The 25,300-nt window shown below is 38.2% G+C and overlaps 1 protein-coding gene across 1 annotated transcript in view; it reads left to right on the top strand.

Annotated features, from left to right (window-relative positions):
• ARHGAP31 (Rho GTPase activating protein 31) overlaps positions 1 to 25,300 on the top strand; it is a 91,645-nt gene that overhangs the window by 61,835 nt on the left and 4,510 nt on the right. Inside the window, exons 3-11 of the mRNA XM_063305683.1 lie at positions 635 to 779; positions 5,449 to 5,531; positions 7,734 to 7,841; positions 11,826 to 11,971; positions 14,315 to 14,513; positions 15,904 to 16,028; positions 17,068 to 17,127; positions 20,098 to 20,718; positions 21,383 to 21,669. Of these exons, the coding sequence (XP_063161753.1) occupies positions 635 to 779; positions 5,449 to 5,531; positions 7,734 to 7,841; positions 11,826 to 11,971; positions 14,315 to 14,513; positions 15,904 to 16,028; positions 17,068 to 17,127; positions 20,098 to 20,718; positions 21,383 to 21,669 (1,774 nt within the window). The remainder of the gene's footprint in view (positions 1 to 634; positions 780 to 5,448; positions 5,532 to 7,733; positions 7,842 to 11,825; positions 11,972 to 14,314; positions 14,514 to 15,903; positions 16,029 to 17,067; positions 17,128 to 20,097; positions 20,719 to 21,382; positions 21,670 to 25,300) is intronic.

Below are 25,300 nucleotides of genomic sequence, written 5' to 3'. Positions count from 1 at the left end.
ATTTTTCAACTTTTTTTTAATTATTGATTTGTTGGTGCCAAGCTATGGATTCCTGATCCTTTCTCCACATAAAGAAGCTAAAGTAAAACAAAGCTTATGCACATACCTTACAGGTTAAGGTCCAGTTATACAATTTGTCAATTGGAGACAATGGATTTATATATGAATGGTGCTGACTTGCATACATATATTTCCCCTTTCATTCCTCTTCAAGCACTTTTTTACACAGTGGTGGTGAGGCATGAAAGTGGAAAGGCTTATTTCCCTGTATGTATGTATGTGTACTGTAGCTTTCTGTGAATCTGCCCTTAGACAGTTTCAAAATTATGGCCACTAGCTCAACTGTGGCTTATAAATAGATTGTCTTTGTGTAAATGGCATTTAAACCATACTAATTACAGTATCTGCAACTAGAATATGCAGAATCCATATAACTCTCAAGGTTATGATAGGTTTCCATGGTGATCCTTAGTGCCGAACAGGTTTTCCATGGCTGAGGTACAGTATTATATTATCAGATCTTTGTCACCCAATCTGAATACTTTTTTTTTCTTTTGTAAAATGAAGATGCGAATTTTGTTTCCATCTCGTTCTGTTCATTAATCCCATTATGTCCTCCTCTTTGTTGTTGCAGGCAAGAGTTTGGCTCAGATCAATGCCCAGACCTGACTAGGGAAGTTTACCTACAAGATATTCACTGTGTTGGATCACTCTGCAAGTTATACTTCAGGGAACTACCCAATCCTCTCCTCACATATGAACTTTACAAGAAATTCACGGTAAGATGTTTTTCGCCTTATTTTCATTGTGGATGAAGGCGTTATTGCAGTTTTCAATACATTCCATTTTTTGTGTATGCATGACAAGAAAAATAAAATTCCTGGGTCTCCTCAAAATTTCTGAGTTTCATCCTATGCCTCCTCCTAGGCTTTAACTTGAATCTAGCTTAAATGCATTTGTAATTTCTTACCCCAAAAGACACAAAATAGGAATAATGTAGCCCAGGGTTACCTAGTGTTTGCCATATAGTAATTTTTATTATGATGGAAAGAGAAAAGTATTAAATACATGGAAATAAAGATATTAAATGTAAATTAAACATATATACTGTAGTTTTAGGGTCTTTTTACCTCATTCTTCATCCTTGCCCTACCTTCTCTTTTTCCCAAGGGTGGGGGTGCATTCTAAGGCTAAACGTATATAATGAGTTGAATTTTTTTTTAATGTTTGAAGTAGAATTGTTGCTTCTTTGCAAGAGTGCCAAACTGAGTGGTATTCCAGTTTGTGCTGATTACTTTTCGTGACCCATATAAAACCAGGGTAGGTGCTATCTAGGAAAACAGGTAGTTCCATTGGATTGTCAGCTGCCTCACATGGGCCCACCTGGAAGAAAGGAGTCTCTTGGCTTGGAAGGCCATGAATAAATGGGCATCCTCATGTAGGGAAGCAAAATCTGCAAGATGGTGAATGTTGAATTGTCGTCCAACCCCCATCCTTTTTACATGTGTGTGATGTTGATATACATACAAAAGGAGTGGGGCTTGGATCATGAGACAGCACAGATTTTGACCTACTGCTGCATGAGCATATCTTATTAATGATTGAAGCATCATAAAAGTGATTTTCTGTTAAGGTGAAGGACCTAATTGTAGGCTTGAACTAATTTGACTGGTTCCCTTTCTTTAACATTTCATTTTTTTCAAACAAAAGTTAATTGCATACTAATTAAGTATCCACATACTTTTTTTACATGGCTTTTGGATGTATGTATGTATACATACAGTATATGTGTATGTGTGTTTGTGTATACACACACACACACACACGCACACATGCATTTTCATAGTTCACAATTTTCTAATACCTGAATTTTTGTACATAGTTTTTAATTGGAGAAATATATCACACTGTTTGGAGCACAATAATTATTTTCTGGTTCTCATTCTAGTTTGAGAAATTTGAGTGAGGTCAGTTCATATTAGAATGTGATTTGATCCTATTTAAAAATTTAAACAGATCTATTTTGTTTATATATATGTATTACGTTATTTCCCAGTACATAGAACATACAGCAAGCAATCTGAGTCAAAAGTCCTTTTCAGATATTTTTGTTCATGGACATCTTGCTCAATGCTCTTTTAACCTACTGGTCTTCAGCTGGTGAGGTGCATAAATCCTGACTTACATTGTACCATCATCTTACACATAAATGGTAGAATTATTTCAAACAATCAATTAAAATAAAAAGTGGAACTTGTTTATGTTTCTGGGAAAGTAAAGGTGAACTTAATCAAGAAATAATAGCAAATTGAAATATAATAAAGGATATCTGATGGTGATGATGATGAAAACTGATTTTTAAAAAAAGTCAATTGAACATGTCTATTGTAAAAGTTGTTCCTATGCCAAGGGCAGAATTTAAACAGAATACAGGTTTTCCTGCAGACTGTATTCCCAATCCATTTTCCCTCAAGTGAGACATGGATGTCAGTTATGTACAAGGTCACTTCCCTCCTTCTACTGAAAAAAGGAAAATGATCATTTTTGAAACTAGGGGCAGAGGAAAGCTGTGTTCTGAGACTAGAAAAGGATGGGGCTTTCCATCTTTCCATTATCTCTGGAAGTTTGGAATTTCCAAGAAGTAGCTAGTCCAAACAAAATTGAACAGATACTCCAGCTGTAGAACTTACCTCTTCATTATTGAATGTATGCATTTTAATACTTAAGATCAATGGAAGCCTTTATACTTTATACAGATCCTTTCATTTAAAGTTTGATTTCTTTATCTTTTGGGGGATTAGTCTATTACTCATGGAGGGGCAAAGGGCTGAATCATCTGGTTGTGCCTTCAGATGTTCAAAGACTGCTATTATAGCTCCCTTGTCTGCAGACTAAACATATCCCAGACTTTTTACTATTACTAGTAGGGCTTGGTTTCCAGACCCCTTGCCATCTTGGTGGCCTGCCTCTGAACTTGCTCCAATTTATCATTGTTCTTTTTAAATGATGATGCCCAGAACTGGACAAAGGAGCCTCAATAACATTTGATCAGGAGAGGGTAGAGTAGAGCAATTACTTCCCATGATCTGGACTCTCTGGGTATGTTAATCCATCTCAAGAAAGAATTTGCTTTTTAAGCAGCTGTATTATACTATTTGCTCATTTTTAACTTGTAGTCAACAAGGACATCCAGATCCTTTTCATCTGTATTACTGCTGAACCAGGTCTCCCCATCTATTTCATTTTTCTTATCAGATGCATATCTTTACATTTCTCCCCATTAAATTCCATTCTATTCATCCATAATGCTGTCCCCTAGGTAAGCCTGCTGTATTTCTAGGGACCAGATATCATTGTTTAATTACCTAGAGGGGTACATGGCATAAATGTCAATCAAGTTTTAAGATTTCTCAAGATTAGTTTCTCATCCTCATAAAGTACTGTTTTCAAAAGTAAATAAATACATAGGCACAGTGCAGAGGCTAGAAACAAAGGTTCAGCATTTTCCACCAATGCAGTAGCCTTTCATTTAAAAAAAGGTTGCTTCAGCCTTATCTACCTATTTTTCGTATCTGGCACAATCAGTCCCCACATTATAACTGGTCTTAGCTGAATTGCTATTCATCTCCTTTTATTCTGCCTATAAAATGGGATCAAATAGTATGGACCTAACTATTTGTGCTCCTGTGAGAACAGTATGAATGCTTTGATGCTTTAAATAATAAATTTCATGGTCCTTAGGTGGAAGGAGAATATACTGGCTCTTGTCAGATTTTATACTTATATTCCTAAGGTGCTCATTACTGTATGTATTTACAGCCTAATGCCATGCAAACCATACAACCTCTACACTTAATTATGATAGTTAATAGTTAATGCAGCATAGCCTTGTGTTCCCCCATGTCCCAACACACTGTATTAGATTCCATTGAAAATACAGGTAATAGGAATGCCAATGTTTTTTCTTTCTGCAGTGCTCATAAAATAACACATTTCTTTTTGGTGGTGATTTTTCCCCCTTCTTCCCCTTTTCTCCTTGTCTTTTTAATAGAATTTAAAATTCTATTAATATTTAATAATTTAATAATTCTATTAAATTCTATTAATAGAATTTAAAAATGAAATGGACACAGGGTGAGGGCATTGTTAATGGTAGATTCAACAGTCAGCTTCTGGGCAGCCTATTCCTAATTAGAAGGATTTTGAGGGAGTTTCAGTTAAGCAGCCATCGTCTTTCTCTATTTTTATTAGTATGGGTCTTGGTGAATCATTGATCTGATTTGGTGTAAGTAAAATTTTGTACTGCTGTCTTGTAACTGAGGTGCTAATTTGGTAGGAGAAATTAATGAGTAACCCCAAAATATTTGCCTACAGCTGAATGGGGGAAGATTATTCCCAAGCGGCTCTGAGTTGGATATGATTGACCTCTAATCACAGGCAGTGGAAATAAGTGGCAAAATTGCATGCCTTCAGGAGTCTGTATGACTCATTAGTTTGAATATGCATTTTCTTCTATCAGGAAGCCTGCCTCAAAGAACAACTCTAAACCAAACTTGCACCTCCTTTTAAATGCAAATGGCACCTGCAGGGAGAAGTAGTAATTATCTCCTGTGAACAGAGATCATGAGCAGAGGTGGAGAAATCTAAGTTTGAAATGGTTATATTTTTGATGGGAGCAGATTCCTCATTGGAGCCCAAAGATGCCATTTCTGTTCAGTTCTTGAAGAACACATGTTGTACATGTAGAAGATTCATTTCCAGTCCTTGACATATCCAGGCAATAGGAAGAAGGACTCTTCCTTCAGTCCTCGGAGAGCCAATTCACATTGTTAGTTAGATAGCCAGATGGACAAATAAACCTATGGTAAAGCTGTTTCCTGTTTGTCCTACTACAGCCAGTATTTTTTAAAAAATACTTTCCAGACAGCATTTGTTCAATAGTCATCTGGAGAGTGCCAGTTTGGAGAAAACTGATTGATGCAGTGGCCCCATTCTTACAGCTTTGGCATTTGGAATAAGACCATGAGCAATGCAAGGCAGAAATATTCTTCCCTGAAATAATAATTGGTATACTGTAACACCGCTGAACCAAAAACTTCTTTGTATAGCACTCATGACGAATAGCACTTGGCAGATCTATTTTTTATGCAATTGCTTAATCCCCTTGTAAGCTAATGATCACCATCACATTGTGTTTTTTTTATTTCATTATCCTATAATAAGTAATACAATTATTTTGCTGCCCCAGCTTGATGGAAAGCTGCTCCTGGTTTTCTTTGGTATCTGCAGGCATTGTTATTTCCATGTTTGTTTATTTGTGCACTCGCTTGGTAATGATATTGTGGTCAACACTGTTTTTGCCATCAAGAAATGGTTGTCAACTAATTCGTCCTTGAATATTTTGTCAGCCTACAACTTTTTGATTCCTTTTTGTTGGTCTTTTTGCAGGAAGCAGTCTCGTGCTTCCCTGAGAAAGAGCAATTGGCCCAGATTCAAAATGTTATCCAGGAACTTCCACCATCACATTATAGGTAAAGGAGAAATCTTCGTAGTTATTGTGGGTTGCCAGCAGGTAACATCCCTAATGTTGAGGTTGCTGAATATTTTCCTCTCTCTCTGCTTTTAATTAATTAAATGACTGAACACTCCACTGTTAATGAAGTAGTGGCTCAACAACATTGCTTATGCAAAATATGCTCTGTTTTCTCAATATATTTTAGTTACATTTGTAATGTATTAATGAAAGAAACAGAACCTTGCATTAGGGAAACTGTTGGTTTAGCCAATCAGGACTAACCTTCTCTGTTCCCCACCTACTCACATCATCTTTTTCCCAGCAATGTTCTTCCATGTAGGAAGGGCTTACCTTTTGTTTCATGGTTACGCATCTCTTACTGGTGTCTTTTCATTCAGGTCTCCATCACATCATTTTCAAATTCCAGGAATTCTTTTATTGTCAATTAAAATATTTTCAATCTTAAAACACATTGTTTCGAGTCTCTGCTGTATAAGCCTCAATCGCATGTGGCTTCTAGATAATTCAGATGAGGTTTTGCATAGCTCAGGATAGATGTATTTTGTGTCTTCCCTCCATTCGGTTTCAGATGTTCAGTGGGAGAAATGCTGTGGGTTTGTGGGGTCCCAGTGCCTCCCAATAAGAGGTAAATGAGAGTAAGAAGAAGAAAACAAAGATTTCAAAAGGGCGGAAAAAGTGGGAAGAAGTTTCCAGTGCACTGGTAGCTGAAGTTGTAGTCCAGAATGAGGAAGTTGAGGTCATTATGGCTCAGACTTTCAAAGCGAATATTTGTAGCTCAGGGTTGAACTGTGGAGTCCTTGGTGCTCTCTGAGCCTGGTTGTTTTCTTGCAGACGTTTCATTGCCAGACTCGGCAACATCTTCAGTGCAAAGAGGGAGTGGGCCTTGCTCTCAGTTTATATACCATGGCTTGCCCTGTTTGTGTTGGTAGGGGTGTTGTTCTCTCCTTGGGAGTTCCTTGATTGGGCTGTTGTTTGCTGCTTGGTTGATTGACTGAGTTAATAGTTCCTTGATTAGGGTTTATTGTGCTGTTTGATTATTCATCTGGTGTTAATCCTAGTATTGTTTTTCGCTTATCTGGATGTAGATTGCTGGTGAGAGGTGTACTGGTCTTTTGGCTTTTCTATTGTCCCAATCAAAGAACTCCCAAGGAGAGAACAACACCCCCTCCAACACAAGCAGGACAAGCCACAGTATATAAACCGAGAGCAAGGCCCTCTCCCGCTTTGCACTGAAGATGTTGCCTAGCCTGGCAATGAAACGTCTGCAAGACAACAACAAGGCTCAGAGAGCACCAAGGACTCCCGGCTCAGACTTTGCTGCAGTCCCCAGACCCACTGAGAATGGCTGTTAAATTTGTAATTTTTAATGTGACAGAAGGTGGGAGATATGACTATAGGGAGTGATCGCATTAGCTGCATTTAATTTCATGTAACTGCAATTTATTAATTTAGTTTTTAATGAATAATAATGAAATATAGTTTCTGTCCTCAAACATCTTTGTTTTGGCCTCTTCCACTTTTTGGATAGGACATGGATCCTAGCAAGCTACTCAAATGCCAGTATAACCAAGACAATATCTACCTATCAGGGTACAGCCCGTCCTCCCACATGCATACAGTAAAAAAGAAAAAAAATGAACTTACGATTTATGGTTTTGATGATTAGGTAGGATAGATTATAGAAAGAAGAGAGTCACTGTGTAACTTTAGAGAGAGAGGTCAATTTATAACTGTACTTATAACTGCTTTAAAGAAGATTGGAAGCGACTTAACTTTATACCTTTTTTCTTTGTTTTCTCTTTTTCTGCTATTCCTTTTCTTTTTGCACCTTTAGTTTTTTCTTTCATATCTTCCTTTTCTCCTTTCCTTTTTTGCTCTATTTTAGTTTCATTAGTCTTATTCTTGTGTTTAAAATTTTCAATAAAATTATACAGTATATTAAAAAAAAGGTCAGTATAACCCTTGGCTACAAAAGATTGCGCATCCAGTCCCAATCCAGCTTAGTTTTCATTGTCAGTCAGGTGCTGTCACCTTAAAATATACCTGACAAACAATTGACAATCAGTGAAGATTTTAGTATGGGCCTTAGCATTGTACTATTGCATGTTATACCAGTTGTACCTCTTCTACATAGCTCTATATAGGGCACATTGCAAGTCATATTTGTTCTTGGTTTGTCTTGACTACTTTATTTCAGGACCTTGGAATACTTAAGCAAGCACCTGGCACTTCTGGCATCCTTCAGCAGCATGACCAACATGCACACCAGGAACCTGGCTTTAGTGTGGGCACCTAATCTACTTAGGTATGATGAATGCATCTACTATTTTGCTTCATCCTAAAGGCAATACTGAGAATGTTAATGGCAATGTATAGCAGATGTACACATAGGAATGCTCTGGACAAATCCAGCTATGGGGGAAAAGCATATGTTCAAATTTTAATGATGGAGGTGAATCTGAGCATCTCCTTGTTCTCCTGTTTTCCCATTTTCATGGCCCTAAAAACTGGTGAGGTATTCACATATAATTATACTGACCATATTTTCTTGGAAAAAGTAAAGGACAAACCTGAAAAAGGAGCAAATCTGAAAGAGGTTCATAAAGAGAAAAACATTAATTGTTTATGTTTATAACTTTGCTTTACGAAGGAAAATTCAAGAGCAAAATCAAGAAAAACATTTTAAAAATGCATATTTTAATAAAATATCTAAAACCAAGCAGTATATGTAAATTTATTTTAAAAAGACAATTTAATATCCATATTTTTCACAAGAATGTGAAAGACTGTGCATTAAGTGGTACCATTTGTATGGTATAAGTTAAATGACCAAAAGGACAAAAGTTAGTTTTTGGAAAATAAATAAATCTAAAGGACAGCTTTCTGAAATAAAGGATGTATGGTCACTGTACATATAATATTAAATATACACTTAATGTCATGTTCATGAAACATATTTCTTTTCCTATCCAGATGCAAAGAGATGGAAAAACTTACCTTTCAGTTTTTAACTAAATACAATTAAATATTTTATTTAATCTGAACCAGGAACAATGGCTTTTTTAAAATTATAGTTTGTTTCAAGAGACCAGAAGGAGAAACTGTGGTTTAAAATCTGGTGATCTGGTCAAACAGGCCATGGCTGGAGAAGGACCAAGCCCCTTTTTTCAAGCTTTTCTCAAAATTTAATAAAATAATTGCTGAAAATTGGTGCTGTAGTTCCACAGTAATTTGCGACAGGACATGAAAATGGTATTGTAACTCTGAAAATAGGCTTTGTACAGTTTAAAAAACAAAGAAAAGTCTCAGATACATCCCTTCCAAATTAGGAAAGGAACTGCAAAATCCCAACTCTGCTTGTGTGCTTGTTATAACCATGCCCATTTGTCAGATGCAACTTTGCAATAGATTATTGAACTGCTCCAAACCATAATTGTGTCTCCTGCTCAGTCCATCTACTTTTTTGTGGTGGAAGTTTCACTTCTTTTCTAAATCTGGATCCCAAGGGGACATAAAAAGTAGTTGTACCTCCCTTAAAAGGCTATCCTGTGGATGGAATCCCTTCTGAGTTTTATCTAGCACTCCAGCTATTAGCTTTACAAAGGATTGTGTTGCCCAGAGATAATTTCTTCAGTAACACTTTGGCATGTCAAGATAAGAAAGAATTTATCTGCTTCTGCTTTTTGGGTAGGTGGGTGAAGTTGGAGCTGGAAGAAGAGATTGTTTGGGCCAAACCATTGATGTGATGAAAAACACAAAGCAGACTTTTTTTTAAAAAAAAAAAAGCACAAACCCACAACATTCATCAAGTTGAATTGTGAAGTTCTTTTCTGATGTTTCCCCCTCCTTTTCCACTTAATGTTTTGAAGTGATGGTTCTACTAGAGATAAGCTTAAATCCTGTGGATCAGCTTGAGTTGCAGCAGCTCCAGCTGTAAGTAGAATTGTTGTCTAGAAAATAGAACTCCTGGCTGATATGCCCCTTGCCAAGGCATTGTTAAGTTCTGTTGTGGTAGGTAGGTAGAGTTTTGAAGTTCCTGGAGCATCCACACCTTGCATCTGTAATAATCCACTGTATTAGAGGTAGGCTTGCTATGACACCAGATCTTGTATTCACATTAAAGTGCTTGCTATGCACTTTAAGGTTCTTGTCTTCACTCATTGCTGTATAGAAATGGGACATAAATTTCTGCCACTAGGCAGCAGATTTAAGGTAGTGCAGCTCAGATAAGCATTTCATTGGAATGTTCTTTGAAGTAATCTGAAACAATCCTCGCTTGCGTTTGCTATTTATTTTTGCTGACATAATATTGTTGGCTGTGATATGTTTCATGTTTGATTACGCCTTGTTCTATTTTATTTGTCTGGTCTGCTGTAAAATGATGGTACACTGTTGATTAATAGCATTTCCTCTAACCCTTCTTTTAGGAAGCTGAATATGATAACCAAGCATTCCCCTCCTCCACCCATTTCATCCCATGCAACAATACTGGATACTCATGCTTTAGTTTGGCCAGCTTTTTAAAAATGCTAATAGGATCAGCTGGAGTGAGGAGCCTGATGAGATGGAAAATGCTGCTTCCATGACTGGCATTTGCTTTAGAAGGAAAGCAGCCATAATGAGCATTATCACTGATGCCCCCCCAACTCCAGCTGATGCTATTTGTCCTTTTAAGAAATGTCTGCACATTAGGTATGATGTTAAATATACTTTATCTTGAGAAATCTTTGCTAGCATAAGAATACAAAGAGTGGGCTTCTTTTCTGAAGAGAGATTTAACCTGGAGCTCCTGATACTCTAACCATTGCACAATATTGGCTGTCTTTTAATTATCCTCCTAGGTATAAGGAATTATGGATGTTGAAGGCTAGCACATCTTAAGGATACTGTTTAGGGGAAGGATGATTAAAACTGCCATTACAATGTTTGATAAAAGCCGGTGAGATTAATGGGAGTTTTTGTCACATTCTTTCAACCCCTGACTTAATGAGGTCTAAGGAAGGGGCTTGTTATATTGTACTTCATCTTTGTTCACAATATTTGTTGGTCTTCCTTTTATAAAGGCTTGCCAAAGACATTTTGCTAATTGAGCAAATCTCTGCACTAATCCATGTACAGAAAACCCATCTGGATAATTGAATCTGTTTAATGGGATGATTATTCCTGAGATTTCTTTTAGCTTGCACCAGGATTGTTCTGGGATGCACTTTCCACTCATGAAACTATTCTTCTTCTCAGCCATGATCCATTATCCAGCGTCTTAATTCCTCCCTTGCTGTCTGTCTAAAATCTATATTTTGACTCTACCATGTTGATTATTATCACTTGTTTCACCTAAAAGAAGTGATAAAGAACTGTGAGCTGAATGCAGCCTGTGGAAGTTCCCTTTTAAGATTTTTCCCCAAGTTCAGACTCTTCTTTCTAGGCCAGGAAAAGGGGAAAATGCTCACTGAAAGATATATCACAGTGTTTAAAGACTGCCTGCAGACTTTTGCTGCATCTTTGAAGGGTTCACTGCTCTCCAAGGCTTTGATTGATCTCTGTAAAGAGTTGTCCCCTCCTGTGCAGCATTTAAGCTCTAAAGCAGACTTTATCGACTCTAGCAAAGGATATCTTAAAACCCAATTGCTCTGCTTTTTGAGGAGGGAGGAGAATTTGGAGAGATTAAATGTGTGAAGAGTGTATGTGTGAACAGAGGGTGCGCGAGTGTGATTCTAGGCCCAAAACATTTCTCTGCTTTAGATTAGCTCTGTTAATTTTGGTCTATGGCTGTACCCACTCTGGCATGCAACCCCTAAAACATTTGTCTGGAGCGATTTGAAACTACCTTGACTTACAGCATTTTGAAAATGAGTAGTCTAAGTTCTGTATAATTGGCTCTATTGTGCTACCCAGCAACATGAAAATAGAATGGTTCTTTGGACTAAAGGGATTAACTTCATCCTCTGTCTTTCTGTAAACAAATTATGGTATGGTATACTTGTTTTTATTTTAAATCTTTCATGGAAAAGAGACCATGTTGTTTAAGGTCTACTACATGTAACTCATGTAATGTGTATATTTGGATTTGTATATGTGTGTAGTATAAGTGAGGAGAACAAGGTAATCAAAGGGATGGAAAACAATAAGGCTTACAGTTAGTCTGAATAAAATCTCTGCTGTTGGAAAATAGTGTTTTGGTTAGAAAGTTGCAGACATGTCAAATTAGGAAATTCTCTTGTTCACAAGCAGTGCCTTGGTGGTGTGGTGTTTCATTGTTCTTCCAACTGCTTCTCTGATCATGGCTTAGGTCTAAGGAGATTGAGGCAGTGGGCTGCAATGGAGATGCCGCTTTCTTGGAAGTGCGAGTCCAACAGTTGGTGATAGAGTTTATATTGAACCACGTAGATGAGATCTTCAGTGACAACATTTGTGTCAGGACAAAGGAGAATGAAGGTAAGTCTTTCTCAGCTATTTTCTTTTACATCAGAAGTGACCATTTCCAAATCCACCTGAATTCTTTTGGCCATTAAGCTTAGTTCCTTTCAGCACATAACCTATTTACATTGCTTTTCATTATTTAGGTCTCATGAAGAACTCATTCAGTGCACCTAAATCCCAATCCTATATAAAAAAGAAAAAGAAAATAGAAGAAAGAAATGAAGACCATCTACATGAATATTTTTAAAAGTAGAATCTGACAGTGGACTCTTTTGATATGACTAATCTAATATGAAGCTTGACTAATTGTGGACAAAAGTCTCCCATCTCAATTTGTAATTGATTTTGTCCTTTAAGACTTTTTTGAATTGCTTCCAGAACATTAGTAAGCTTGGGAAGATCCAGCCTTTATGAGTCCCTTAATTTTTGCACAAAAGGAATGAAGAGTTTAAATCCTCCAAGTTCACACTGGAACAAAAGTTCCAAAGATTCTTGTCCATTGAAGATTGTACCATGGAGATCTAGGAAGAAGCCTCAGCTTTCATTATCCTCTTTTGTTACTTATTCCTCTTGACCTTGCAATGTGATTGCTTGGGGAAGCAAAAAAGGGAGCATGGAAAAAAGAAATCAACAGCAGGGAGAACTTGACGTGTGATTTCAGAACTTTGCCCTCATCATTGACCCAACTCATGTTGTTATAGTAATTCATCACAAAATAAAAGTATAGGAAGAGTCATGAGATACTAAGTTAAAAGTTACCAGCTATCATAAATGGGCATTTTGATGGGCTGGTGGGCACATTCAAATGTTGAGAGAATATTGCTGTCACTAAATGACTGCCATGCAGAGTTTGTCCATCTACAAATTGATGCTAAGGGTGGGTATGGTCAGGCATACAGTTTTCATTTAATAGAAGACACTAAAACTGGTGAGGTTGCTCCTGACATCACTAGTGCCTCAAGTGTTCTCCCATCCCTGGTTACCTTTGTCTTGTTCCTGAGCAGGTGGACATACTTCCAAACAAAGCACTGAATTGCAACCTGCACATTTATTTTTTGCTAAGAATATTGTGAGGACCAGAAACCTTCTTGGGGAAAAGAAATGATACCAGCAGGTGGCACCTTGATTTTCACTTTGTCAGTTTCCAATACATCAATACATCAAGTTTTGGGTTAAAAGAGTTTTTTTTTTAAGTGAGGTATGACAGGGAGTGTGCCTTGTGCCAAGAAGATTGTCTACAAACACATTATTGCCCATGAATGTTATGTTACCCATCTTTGTGCTGATTCATTAGCTAGAGCAGCTATCATGCTGAAAAATCAGTTTAGCAATAGATCTTAAAAAAGAAGAAAGTGTAAATAGTATGGGCTCATATATTGCAGCTGCCATGTGGACAGGCAGTTTTAAACTGTTCCTTTCTGGCAGCTGTTAATGGCAAAACATTCAGATTAAGGGGGTTATTTTCACCACATATCATGAGTAGAAATAAATAAAAGTTCAAGAGCTATTATAGGAATTTCCCAGTCTCTCATATAAACTGGTCCATATGAATGGAGTACAACATGATAAAGGCTTTCAGAAAACACCATTTAAATGGTTTCTTTATAATAGTAATAACATTTAAAACAAGAGTCAAATATTATGTTAAATTAAATGCTAAGTCCATTATTCAGATTGTATGATAACACAATCATAAGATTTTTTTTCCTGTCCATTCAGTTTTATTCTGTTTCACTTCTGTTTAATCTGGATTTGCCCTCCATTTTACTATAAAGAGTGTTTTGGGTGAGCTTTCTCTGCCATGGCTTTTCCAGTATATCAATTAATAACACTGTTAATTAGAAGAAATGCCAAAGTGCCAATACTGAAGCTGGGAAAGCTGTTTTTATGACCAGGACTTTTGTTTTTTTGAGTTCCAGGGCTGTAACTTCCTACTTCCTACTAACAATAGCAGTCTGTGTTGAATAGGAAAAACAATTTTCAGAACAAATTTCCCAAAATAATCTGGATGGGAGAGAAGAGTTGCTTCACCTTAAAAACTAGAAAAGGAGTTTAGTCTTCCCAAAGCTCAGCACAAATACAGACCCTCATGTTCAGAAGATGCATGCCAAAGCACGTTGGAGTATGGCTGCTGACCAAGGCACTGTTGGGGTGGAGGGCAGGGTGCTGGATTGAATTACTGGGAAAGAAGTGAATTTGTCCAACAAGCATATTTGCAAATGTTAATTTCACTGGGAAGGTCCACTCATTAAAGGCCGTGCTTGAGAGATCTATTGATGCCTTTCCATTTCTCTCTGCCATTCCCTCTTCCATCTCAAATTAGGCTAGATTCTAATGTCTCCTCCTCCTGTTTTCCAGAGAATAAACCTGTGATGAAGAGCCTAACTCTGCCTTCCACCTCTCTGCCAATGAAGCTGGTGAGCTTGGAAGAAGCTCAGGCCCGAAGCCTCTCAGCCTGTCACCCTGCCCGCAAAGAGCGAAGGGAGAACAGTTTGCCAGAAATTGTTCCAGTCACAGGCTCCTTTTACCATACTGTCCTTGACCTACCAGACAGCAAGTAAAGTAGTCCTTTTTTTTTAAGTCTCTGAAAACTGAACAAAAAGACAAGTGGGCCCCATGAAAGAGCCTAGCATCCAAGGGTCTACCATTGTCTAACCGTCCTTCTTTGGTGCTCTGATGCATGTTGTTAGGTGCAACTATAATGGTGTGCAGCCAAGCACTATGAGAGAAATGCTGTTGCTGCCCCACTTCATCGTCCATTGATATCTTCCATTACTAAGCTTAGTGCAATTTTGAGAAGAGGAACCATATTCCCCAGCACAGTATAGATACATCAAAACTTGGAATATGCACTAAAAATATATAGGCTTACCCCACTAATTCCTCAGCATTGCTGTGAGAAGGATAATATCAAAGCCTGGTCAGTGTCAGTACCTCCAATATCAGGCGGAGAGATGGATGTAGGAATAGCTTTTCTGCTTTGCTTCATTTCAAATGTTTGACCAACAGGAGTGGAATGCAAAGACTTGAGACACCTGTGATGAGACAGCCACCTACTGGCAACATCCCCCAGTTGCACATGCAAAGTTTATCTTAATCTTCATTCTTTATAATTGTGCTTATTTGTGTAGCATCGTTGATAAGTCTATATTTTACTCTTGTGCACAGTTCAGATACTGTTGCAAGATGGCAAAAGTAGGTATATGATGCTTATGCCATTCAGCCCCAATGGAATTGTCATCAGTGCTTTCTAGTTACTTAAATCACTTTTGGCATATGGCATTTGACCATATTGCCGTAACATGAATCATAGTCTGCACCAGGGCCGCAACTGGGGGGGGCAAGCAGGGCATGTGCCCCAGGTGCCACGCTGGGGGGGTGCCAAAATGAGCGCTGGGGGGGGGGCGCCAAAATGGGCGTGGAATCCATGTTTGCTCTGGGTGACACAGACCCTAGTTGCGGCCCTGGTCTGCACAGCCACATTTTTACAAGAGCAATAAACTTCTGAATCCCATGAAGCGTTAGCATGAATGGCAGGCTATACTGAACTTAGAGGCCTGAGATCAAATGTTATTTTACCCATAAATTCACTGGGTGGAGTTGGCCAGTCATGAAGGGCTGTTACCCGCATTATACATAGTACCAACATATACTGTATAATTAATGATGTCAGGGAAAGAATTTATTTTCTGGGGCAAACTATCTGGCTTCTTGGCTTGTCTGATGGCAAGAGGCCTCTGTGTTTCAAACAAAAGTCTTCATACCATCTGCTACCTGATCTTTTTTTAGCTGAAGATGGCAAGCACTTTCCTTGCTGGAACAGTTGAAAAGCGGTAAAATAAAATCTGAGAGGAAATGAAAGCAAATAAAAGGGACACATTAAAAACTTGATAATTTAACTGTTAATCATTGCTACCCATTTACTGATCTCTGATTTCATCTTTCAGGAGAAAGTTATCTACAAAGTCCAAGAAATGGAAGTCTATTTTTAATCTGGGCCGGTCAGGATCAGAAGCTAAGACTAAACTGAGCCGCAATGGGAGTGTGTTTGTTCGAGGACAGAAGATCTCTGGTAAAGACTCTCTATGGCCTTCATTAATGTAGCTTATCTTTCCTCCCTTAGCTTGGCCCTGCCCAACAGAAAAACATTCCAGCACTTTGCAAAAGATCATTCATGCTAATAAAGTTACAAGGATTAAAAGCCAGTATGAATGATGCTTGACAAGAACATGGACAAGATTGCATATTTAACCTCTTGCATCATGCCAAGTATCACTCCAGTAGGACAATGAAAGGCAGTCATAGCCAAAAGCCCATGAAATTCTTGTTGTGAATACGGTCTATTATTTTACTGTGTTGAACATGCATTTCTGAATTTGCTGAATGCATGCACAGGCAGAGGTCAAATGTGTGTCTACTCAATCTGTTACTAAGAATATGCCTATACCAGTCATTTTACTAAGGAGTCCCAGAACATGTGTCCACCTCGTCTTGTCTGGTGTTTCAGATTAGAGTTTTTATGAGATAATCAGTGACTCATTAGGGAGATTTACTGGCTTCCTTCCAACAGTCCTTGCAGGACAAAGAAGATGCAATCACTATACATAGTGTTTAATTCTTGAGACAAATATATTTATTAGCCGTTACAGATAAGTATCTCACATGAAAGACAGGTGTCTAAACAGTTGTCACAATGAGAAAGGATGAGGAAAATAATCCATTCTTGATTAACAGCCCAACACTGTGCCTAGGAGGAAGAAAGTGGGCTCTTTGAATAAAGAACAGTGCATAAGTATGCCTGTTTACGAATAAGCAGCTTAGGAAATCCTTGCAAAAATTGTATTTCTATTTTGGCAGATAAACATATTGAACAAAACCCACCTTTTTTCACTGAACTAAAAAAAATTAAGAAAGGCATTGCACCTCACTAATCTTGTGCCTTGCTAGCTGGTGAACTTAGCTTTAACCATAGATTAAAGCTATCTCTGTATGTATTCTCAGGATATTGAATCATTTTCTGCTTTGTAGCTGCACTTGTTAAAAATTTTCATTTCCATATAGCCACAGTGTGTGGGTATATTTTCAACTTGTTACATCCTTTCTTTCTGCAGAAAAAGCAACCATTCGACCAGCTAAAAGCATGGACTCACTGTGTTCACTTCCAGTAGAAGGTAAGTTTTGGCTGTGTTGTTGTTTATTCGTTTAGTCACTTCCGACTCTTCGTGACTTCATGGACCAGCCCACGCCAGAGCGTCCCGTCGGTCAACACCCCCAGCTCCCCCAGGGACGAATCCATCACCTCTAGAATATCATCCATCCACTTTGCCCTTGGTCGGCCCCTCTTCCTTTTGCCTTCCACTTTCCCTAGCATCAGCATCTTCTCCAGGGTGTCCTGTCTTCTCATTATGTGGCCAAAGTATTTCAGTTTTGCCTTTAATATCATTCCCTCAAGTGAGCAGTCTGGCTTTATTTCCTGGAGTATGGACTGGTTTGATCTTCTTGCAGTCCAAGGCACTCTCAGAATTTTCCTCCAACACCACAGTTCAAAAGCATCGATCTTCCTTCTCTCAGCCTTCCTTATGGTCCAGCTCTCGCAGCCATATGTTACTACGGGGAACACCAGTGTGTGTCAAATGTGGAAGAGTCAAAGTTTTGCCAATTCATTTGGACATTTTTAGTAGCAGAAGCTGAATTTATGTGGTTTTGATGGACATACTATATATCTGTTTATATTAATCTGTTTATTTACTCAAAAAGATATAGTCCTGTTCATAGAATCAGCAGGTTGGAAACCCACCAAAAAGTACTCAGTTCAGTCATTGGCCAGAGAGAGTGCTAGGCTTGCCTTACCCCATCATCATCTTTCCCTTGCTGAACTATTTCAAGAAAAATAGCCAAGATTTTCACAATTGTTTAAGCAAAATTTCAGTCCCTTGAATAGGAGGAGTTCCTATTAGGATACTCTGCTCATAGATTTATGCAGTCTGGGAGATTTGTAAATGTTAGGAGCAACTTTCCAGTTTGTGTGATAGCATCTTGCTGAACCCATTTTCTCTTTGTGGAATTTATGAGATGCATAGCAATGACTTCTCCACAGTAATCCATGCTCTGGCAATCTCCTAGATTTCTGAGGTACATTCTGGAGCTGCTGTTGAAGATGGTTCAGAGTTTGCAAACTGTGCTAAAGGCAGTTACAAAGTTGTAGATTTACAGTATAGTAGTTCATCGGTGCAAGGCCACTTAATGTAAGTTCTTAAAGAGCTGCACTAGTTGGCTGTATCTGATCAAACCTAATTCAGAGGATTAATTTTAATATATAAAACTGCAAATGGTTGAGGATTTGGTTACCTCTAAGACTGCCTCTCCTGTTATTTTTGTTCCTACAATATTAAATATCTTCTCAGAGAAGCCTTTTTTGGGGTCATCCAATTACTAGAGAAAGACTGGATTCACAGGAGTGCCAACCACAACTGTGGAACATATTTTCCCTTAGAGATTAGATTGTTGCCAGTTTTGAGATTAGTTTTGGGTCTTGGATGAAGGAATCCTTTTTCACCAAGCTTTTTGATTGCTTTTTAATTAAAAATTGGGCCAGTATCAAAATAGACTGGTTGATCACTGATCACTGATTTTGGGTTTATTTTTATCACCATGGGAACATTTTTACAGTGAAAGGCTGGCTATCAGAAATGATATTTAAAAATTGTAATTAAATCAAAATTATGCATGTTATGCCATACAATCTGGAGAAAACCCCTATTATTATTACTACTTCAGAAACATGTTTTTGTGGCAAGCTGTTGCTTTACTGTATATCATACTTATATCACTTATATCAAGAAATATCTTCTTAAGATATTGGGGGACTGCAGCCTATGGGGTCAGGGGACAAGGGGGGATTGTGGGAGAGTTTATCATATTTCTGGGGGGCAGTGGAATCCACATTAACAGATTCAGAGATGGAGGGGGAGAGAGAGAGGAGATATTGCAAACATGGATCCAGACAAAGGGAGAGAGGAAAAATATATATGGTCCTCTCATTTTCTTCCCTGTTTCACTCCCCCCCAAACTTTATATTTCATCCTGTCCATCTTTTAAAACAATTTTATGGGAACTGTCTTTGTTTACTCCAGTTTCTGTGCAGCTGTTCCTGTTAGCTTGGAAAAAAGATAAAGAGTTGAGAAGGAAGTTGAAAATACTCCCCTTCCCCAAGTTTCTCTTTTACTGAATATACTTTTCCCTGTCTCAATTTCCAAATGTATAGTAGATGGATTACATGATTGGGATACAGAGTACAGATTTGCAGGTACCAAGGCAGGTCATTACGAGTGCTTCTGAAATTATTATTGTAATGGGGGATAGCTTAGAAATAAATGCAACCAGTGGTCTAACAGAAAATGGAATCTTCTCTAGCAAGTACTGTGCAAGGAAAAAGCTTTCTTTAAGTCGGCCTGAATTGCCCCTACTCTCAATAGAACATTTACCGTAGGATTATAGCATCCATGCAAACCTTGTCATTTTGTACTTGTGTTTGACATCTTGATGCAAGTATGAAAGGCCAGAGTTTGCATCATGATGTTGCAACACACTTCTCATCATTTTTTCATCAATGTGATTTGTACCAGGTGCCTATGCATAGGATGCCCTGAAAGTTGGGATTTGCTGTGCCAGTATAAAGATGGGACACACTTTTGAAGGGAATATTAATCTCTCTCTGTGCTCTTGAAGAAATACCCTGAAGAGTCTTATCTAGCCAAGAGTTCAAACAAACTTAGGATGAATAACCCATGGGATGCAGTCCTCAGATAACCTCCATTTTGGATCCTCAGATAACCTCCCATTTTGTGCTCAGGGTTGTTCCATGTTCTGTGATACTAACTATTCTCAAAAGGAGCAAAATAGTTGTGTCAATCTACCATTAATTTTCTCTTTCAAAGGCCCTTAAATTCTTTTTTCCCCTCTCCCCACATCTGAGTGAGTCACTCCATCACCAGACATGTGTCTGTGGCCCTTGAAGACTAAAACAAAAAATAAACAAACAGATTAATAAACGATGTACAGGCCAGGCCATTAAAAAGTTGCCCATCTTTAAGAGAGCAGATTGGCAACATTCAGCTTTGCTTTCTTCCTTCTTTCCTTAGGAGATGATGAAAAAGGCCATTTTAAGCGCACAATCATGGCTGGAGGGTTTTTTGTTCCAGTGATGAAACCACGAATGGGAGGACCTAGCAGCTCATCTGACCTCAGCAAGCAAGACAGGGAGTGGGATCTCAAAGGTGCCATGGAAGGAGCAGAGGGAGGAGCAGAGGACAATGGAGAGAATGATATTCCACGGCCAACCCAAATGAAACCACTTCCTGAACAACTGAAGGTATTCCGGGCCATTGAAGACCCTGAGAATGAGCAGACTTCCCCAAAGATATGCCGTATGTTCTATACTTCAAATGATGGGACATCCAAATTGGGATTCCATGGGACTCTATTCCCCCTGGAAGCATCCCCCCGTCACCAACATAAAGCCTTGAACATCTCAGAGCCCTTTGCTGTCTCAGTGCCACTTCGAGTATCAGCAGTCATCAGTATCAACAGTACACCTTGTCGCATGCCTGTTAAAGAAAAGGCAGTCTTCTCTGGCCTTCAAGAATCTTCTTTTCTGGAAAAAGAGAGTGCTACCTCCTCAGTCCCTGAAGGAGACAACCATGACCAATTTGAGCATAGCACAGTCAAGGAAGAAAAGAAGACTGAGTCCAAATCCATAACAGGTAAGCTTAAAATAGGTTGTTGTTCTATGCAGATTCAATCTGAAGAAAGCTATCTGATTAATTCACTAAATCCCATAAATGCAAGGACATTCATTGTTGGAGACATGGTTGAATACAGCTCCACTTTAAAAGAGATGGAGTGTATATAAACTTATTGAAATTATGGTTAACTCTGTATTGGTTTGTGGCTAGACACTTCTACATTTCCATGGGCAACTTGGGGCTGTAAGAATCTGTGTCTTCACAAGGCAGTTCATTACTTATTGTCACATGGGTCTTTAACCAACCTCTTGAAAGACTTTTAACCACAGCTGATTTGGCTATCATAAAGAGGCCCTTTGATCTGTGAAGATCAAACACACCCTTCTATGACAATTTAGTAGGGCTGCAAAAGCCTGAAATTCTACTAGCAGGCAACAAAGAGAGCTTTCTGTAGCTTTCAGCCTAGATATGGTTGCCCAACAGTTTAAAGCTGCCATTCCCAATATGGTGCTTTCCAGATCATGTTGAAACTATCATCATATCCAGACAGCATCTTATTGAGGAAGATTGATTTAGAATAAGTTGACCTTTTAATCTATACTGTTTCTTGGTTTTGTTTTGATTGTTTTGTTTTCTTCTTGTAAGATTTGTACTGTATATCTCCTTTTTATTTTTGATATAGATTCAGCTATTGAGGAAATTGCCATTGTTAAGAAGCTGGAATCTGTAAATATCCCTCAATCAACAATCAACACTCAGGAGACAAAGAGTGGTGGCAACAACTGCAGCCAACCTTTGAAAGATAAGCTCCCCCTTGAACAGAACCTGCTGGTTATGATCCCTGCAAGCCAGCAGCAGACAGATAAAGCAAGTCAAGACCAGCTTGGGGTTAACATGCCAGAACAGATCTGCTGGCCACAGGAGGTGTCAGTAGATAAAGAAGAAGATAATTCACACCTAAAGGAGCTGGTAAGAAAAAGTATTGAAAGCTTCCTTTGGATGTCATGTTGTTGGAGAATTTTGATATTTTGTGAAAAAGGCACCAACTCTTCTTTCCTCTACAACTATCATTGTTGATATAGTGTTTGACACTGAATGTTTTCACACAGTGTGTTTCAGATTTGAACATCATGATGATTTGGACATATTCAATAAATATGTAAATCAAAGCAGAATTCATCCAAAGCAGATTAATTTGGCTCTGAACTGTCTCTGGATTTCATTAATGACTGAGAGTTTCATAGGTACACAAAGACACTGCAATGTCTAAGAACTGATCTAAGTACAATCTGGGGAAAAAACAAACAGTCCTGCTATTCAGAAAATTTACAGGTTGCATAGTTAGGGACACCTCTGTCCCACTTGTAATTTTCTTAACATTTGTCCATTAAAACATAGAAATGTGTTGATCTGATTTTTATCTCAGAAGGGTAAATAAAATTTCTACAAATGTCACCCAGTTCCACAAATAAATAGTCATCAGAATGTCTTCCCTAACACTGTTTTTTTTACAAAAACCAAAAACATCTCTGCAGCTTTTTTTAAAAAATGAGCTGCCTTTATCTTCTAATAAATAAATAAATAAATAAATAAATTTGTTTTATATCCCACCTTTATTTTTTTTTTTAATAAATAACTCAAGGTGGTGAACATACCTAATACTCTTTCCTCCTCCTATTTTCCCCACAACAACAACCCTGTGAGGTGAGCTGGGCTGAGAGAGAATGACTGGCCCAAGGTCACCCAGCCAGCTTTCATGCCTAAGGTGGGACTAGAACTCTCAGTCTACTGGTTTCTAGCCTGTTGCCTTAACCACTAGATCAAACTGGCTCACTATAACTTCAATCAATCAATCAATCAATCAATCAATCAATTCAATGAATTTTCATCCAATTAACTGAACAGGAAAAAACAACAACCCTACAGCTGTTTGTTGATTTTTAGTGATAACCAGTAGGGGATTCAAATTTCCAGATCTCAAATTGGATTCAGTCTCCGAGAAGAATTGGGGTATTTTAAATCAATGAGAGCCATATTGGGGGGGGGGGGGAATCCAAACTCTTTTTCACTCATTGCTTACTAATAAATCCCTGACTTGCTTCCTTTGAGTCAAAAAATTCCATAAGCCTTTTCTTTTCCCCTTCTCCTTTGGCCAGAAATGTGGCCATTGCTGAACGGTAAAGTTAGATAATACTGATCTCAGGTCTCTGGATGGAAAAATTCCTGGGAATCACATTAATGCCAATTCGACCACCATAATGAAAGTGATGATTGTAATCCCAAGTTTTATGTTCCCTGCAAATAAATGTATCATCATTACTTTCTCTGAGCTGGATTTCCTTTTGGGCCTCTTTTCAAGATTATTTGGAAACTTCAGTTAGATTAAAATAGAACTGCAACATTGGACTGGCTAATATGAACTCTTGATGCCATTGCACTGATGGCTAGTTCATTTCCAGGCTTAAATCAAGGTTGCTGAGCTGATTTTTAAAGCACTGAATGGCTTGAAAACAAAGTATCTCAAAAGATGTTTCTTCCCTGATGTATCTGCCCAGATGGTTATGTCATCTTTTGAGTTCCTCATCCGGGGGTCTTGCCAAGATGAGTGAGCCTGGTTAGCTACAAAGGAGAGGCCTTCTCTATCCAAGGAGGCACATCTGACTTTCCCCTTAATTTTCTGTCAAGGTCAAAACATTCCTCTTTTTATGAACATTGTAAAAATATATTTACAATTTCATTTGTAATGGTAAGTGCTTGCACTAAGTGAGCTTGGCATAGTAGCTTTTATATGTTTTGTAATATCTCCCCAGTGCTACTTATTAATTGTACTCTTACTGTTTCCTATTCTTACATTTTTAATAACTTTATAATCTGCCATGAAAATACCAGTTAGTGGGTGGATTTGAGGTAAAATAAATACATGAAAAGCATTATCCATATTAATCAGCACTTACATCTGATTTTCAGATACCTGCATTTGCCCTAACACAGGGGTTCCCAAACTCTTCAGCTCATTGACCCCTTTGTGAAGTTTCAGATTGTTCATTGACCTCCAAACATTTACTACATGAAAATAATTTAATAAATGCTACTTTAATTCATAGCACTACAAACAACATCAACAACAATGGATAGTCCCATCAGCCCTGGGGGGTTGATATTCACCACTTTGGGGAACCCTGCCCTAACAGTTTTGTCTTTGTACCTTTGAGTCAGTTTTGCTTTTTGCCTTTGAAGTTGTCTTGGCAACATTTTGGAAGTGGTTTGCCATTGCCTCCTTCCTAGGGCTGAGAGAGAGTGACTGGCCCAAGGTCACCCAGCTGCCTTTGTTCCTAAGGCAGCACTAGAACACTCAGTGTCCCAGTTTCTAGCCTGATGCCTTAACCATTACATTGTACTGGCTCTCTGCCCTAACAGTAGACTAAAATTATCCTGTTAGGAAGCTATGCTAGTTGATATATTTCTGAGTTTGCCATAGTCTGATCTGTACTGGTGAGCCCTGCAATAAAATGTTGCAAGATGTTGTTCCTGTTCATTGATCATCTTCTAGAGTACTCCATTCTATTTCCCTGACCATTTTTAGTCCCATAACAGGCAGTCAAGATTCTGCACCCATAGAAAGTATTCCGTCTTAATTGGCCTGTTTTGAATTCCACTTCCCTTTCGAGTCTTTTCCTAAGGTTGGATTTCTTAGCGTTTCTCTCCGGGAAACAATCATCCTCAAAGCTCAGCACCTGGCAAATTTTTCATAATGGTCAATTGGCAAATGGATTTTGCCTTCATCTGAAGAATCATATGGATGGAATGTGAAAAATAGCTTGAGATAAGTCCCCGTTCCCTTCACAATATTATACTGAAGACTCCTCCATTGAAGTGAAATGTGAGGAGAAACATGATTGATAAAAGGCAGTACTTGTTTCAGCTATGAAATTCATTACTAGATACGATGATGGCCACCAAAGAAAGTGGGTTTAAAGGGGGAATAGCTACTCATGAAACTATCAGTATTTATCCGTAGCTACTATTTTTGTTGGCAGCATATTGTCTCTAGAAGCTCTTAAAATACCCAGCTGCTAGAGAGCAACAGTTGAAGAAGGCTGTCTTCCAGGTGTCATATTTGTGAGCTTCCTGGATACATCAGGTTGGTTACTGTGTGACACAGAATGCTGGAATAAAAAGGTCTTTGGCTTGTTCCAAAAAGTCCCATTGTATGTTCTTAGCATGTTTCTAATTTCATAGTTACCAAGATTAGAACCGTGTTAGGGTGCCACATTTTATTAACTTTTGGCATTATAACATCTTCAAGCTTGCTCTTCACATTGACTTTGGGGGAGGGGGCATTGTGGAGTTTCAGTTGATGTAAATCCACATCCACTGAGAATGTTATAGTTGATTGAAATGGTATATTACTTGCTAATTTATTCCCACTGGTTCATAGTTTTCAAATATGTGCCTCATTTTTAACATTTGGCTTCAAACTAAGCAGCATGGACAAATAGCAAGATTTCTGTCTTCAGTGGATGAAAATTCAGTTTAGCAATGTTTACTGTGTGTGGGATTTGGATGCATACTGCTTTTTAATGGAAAAGGATAATGGAAG

The sequence above is a fragment of the Candoia aspera genome, chromosome 5, assembly GCF_035149785.1.
Source record: "Candoia aspera isolate rCanAsp1 chromosome 5, rCanAsp1.hap2, whole genome shotgun sequence".
NCBI classification, from domain to species: Eukaryota; Metazoa; Chordata; class Lepidosauria; order Squamata; family Boidae; genus Candoia; species Candoia aspera.
The sequence above is the reverse complement of the archived record's forward strand: the minus strand, read 5'-3'. Positions and strand labels throughout refer to the sequence as shown.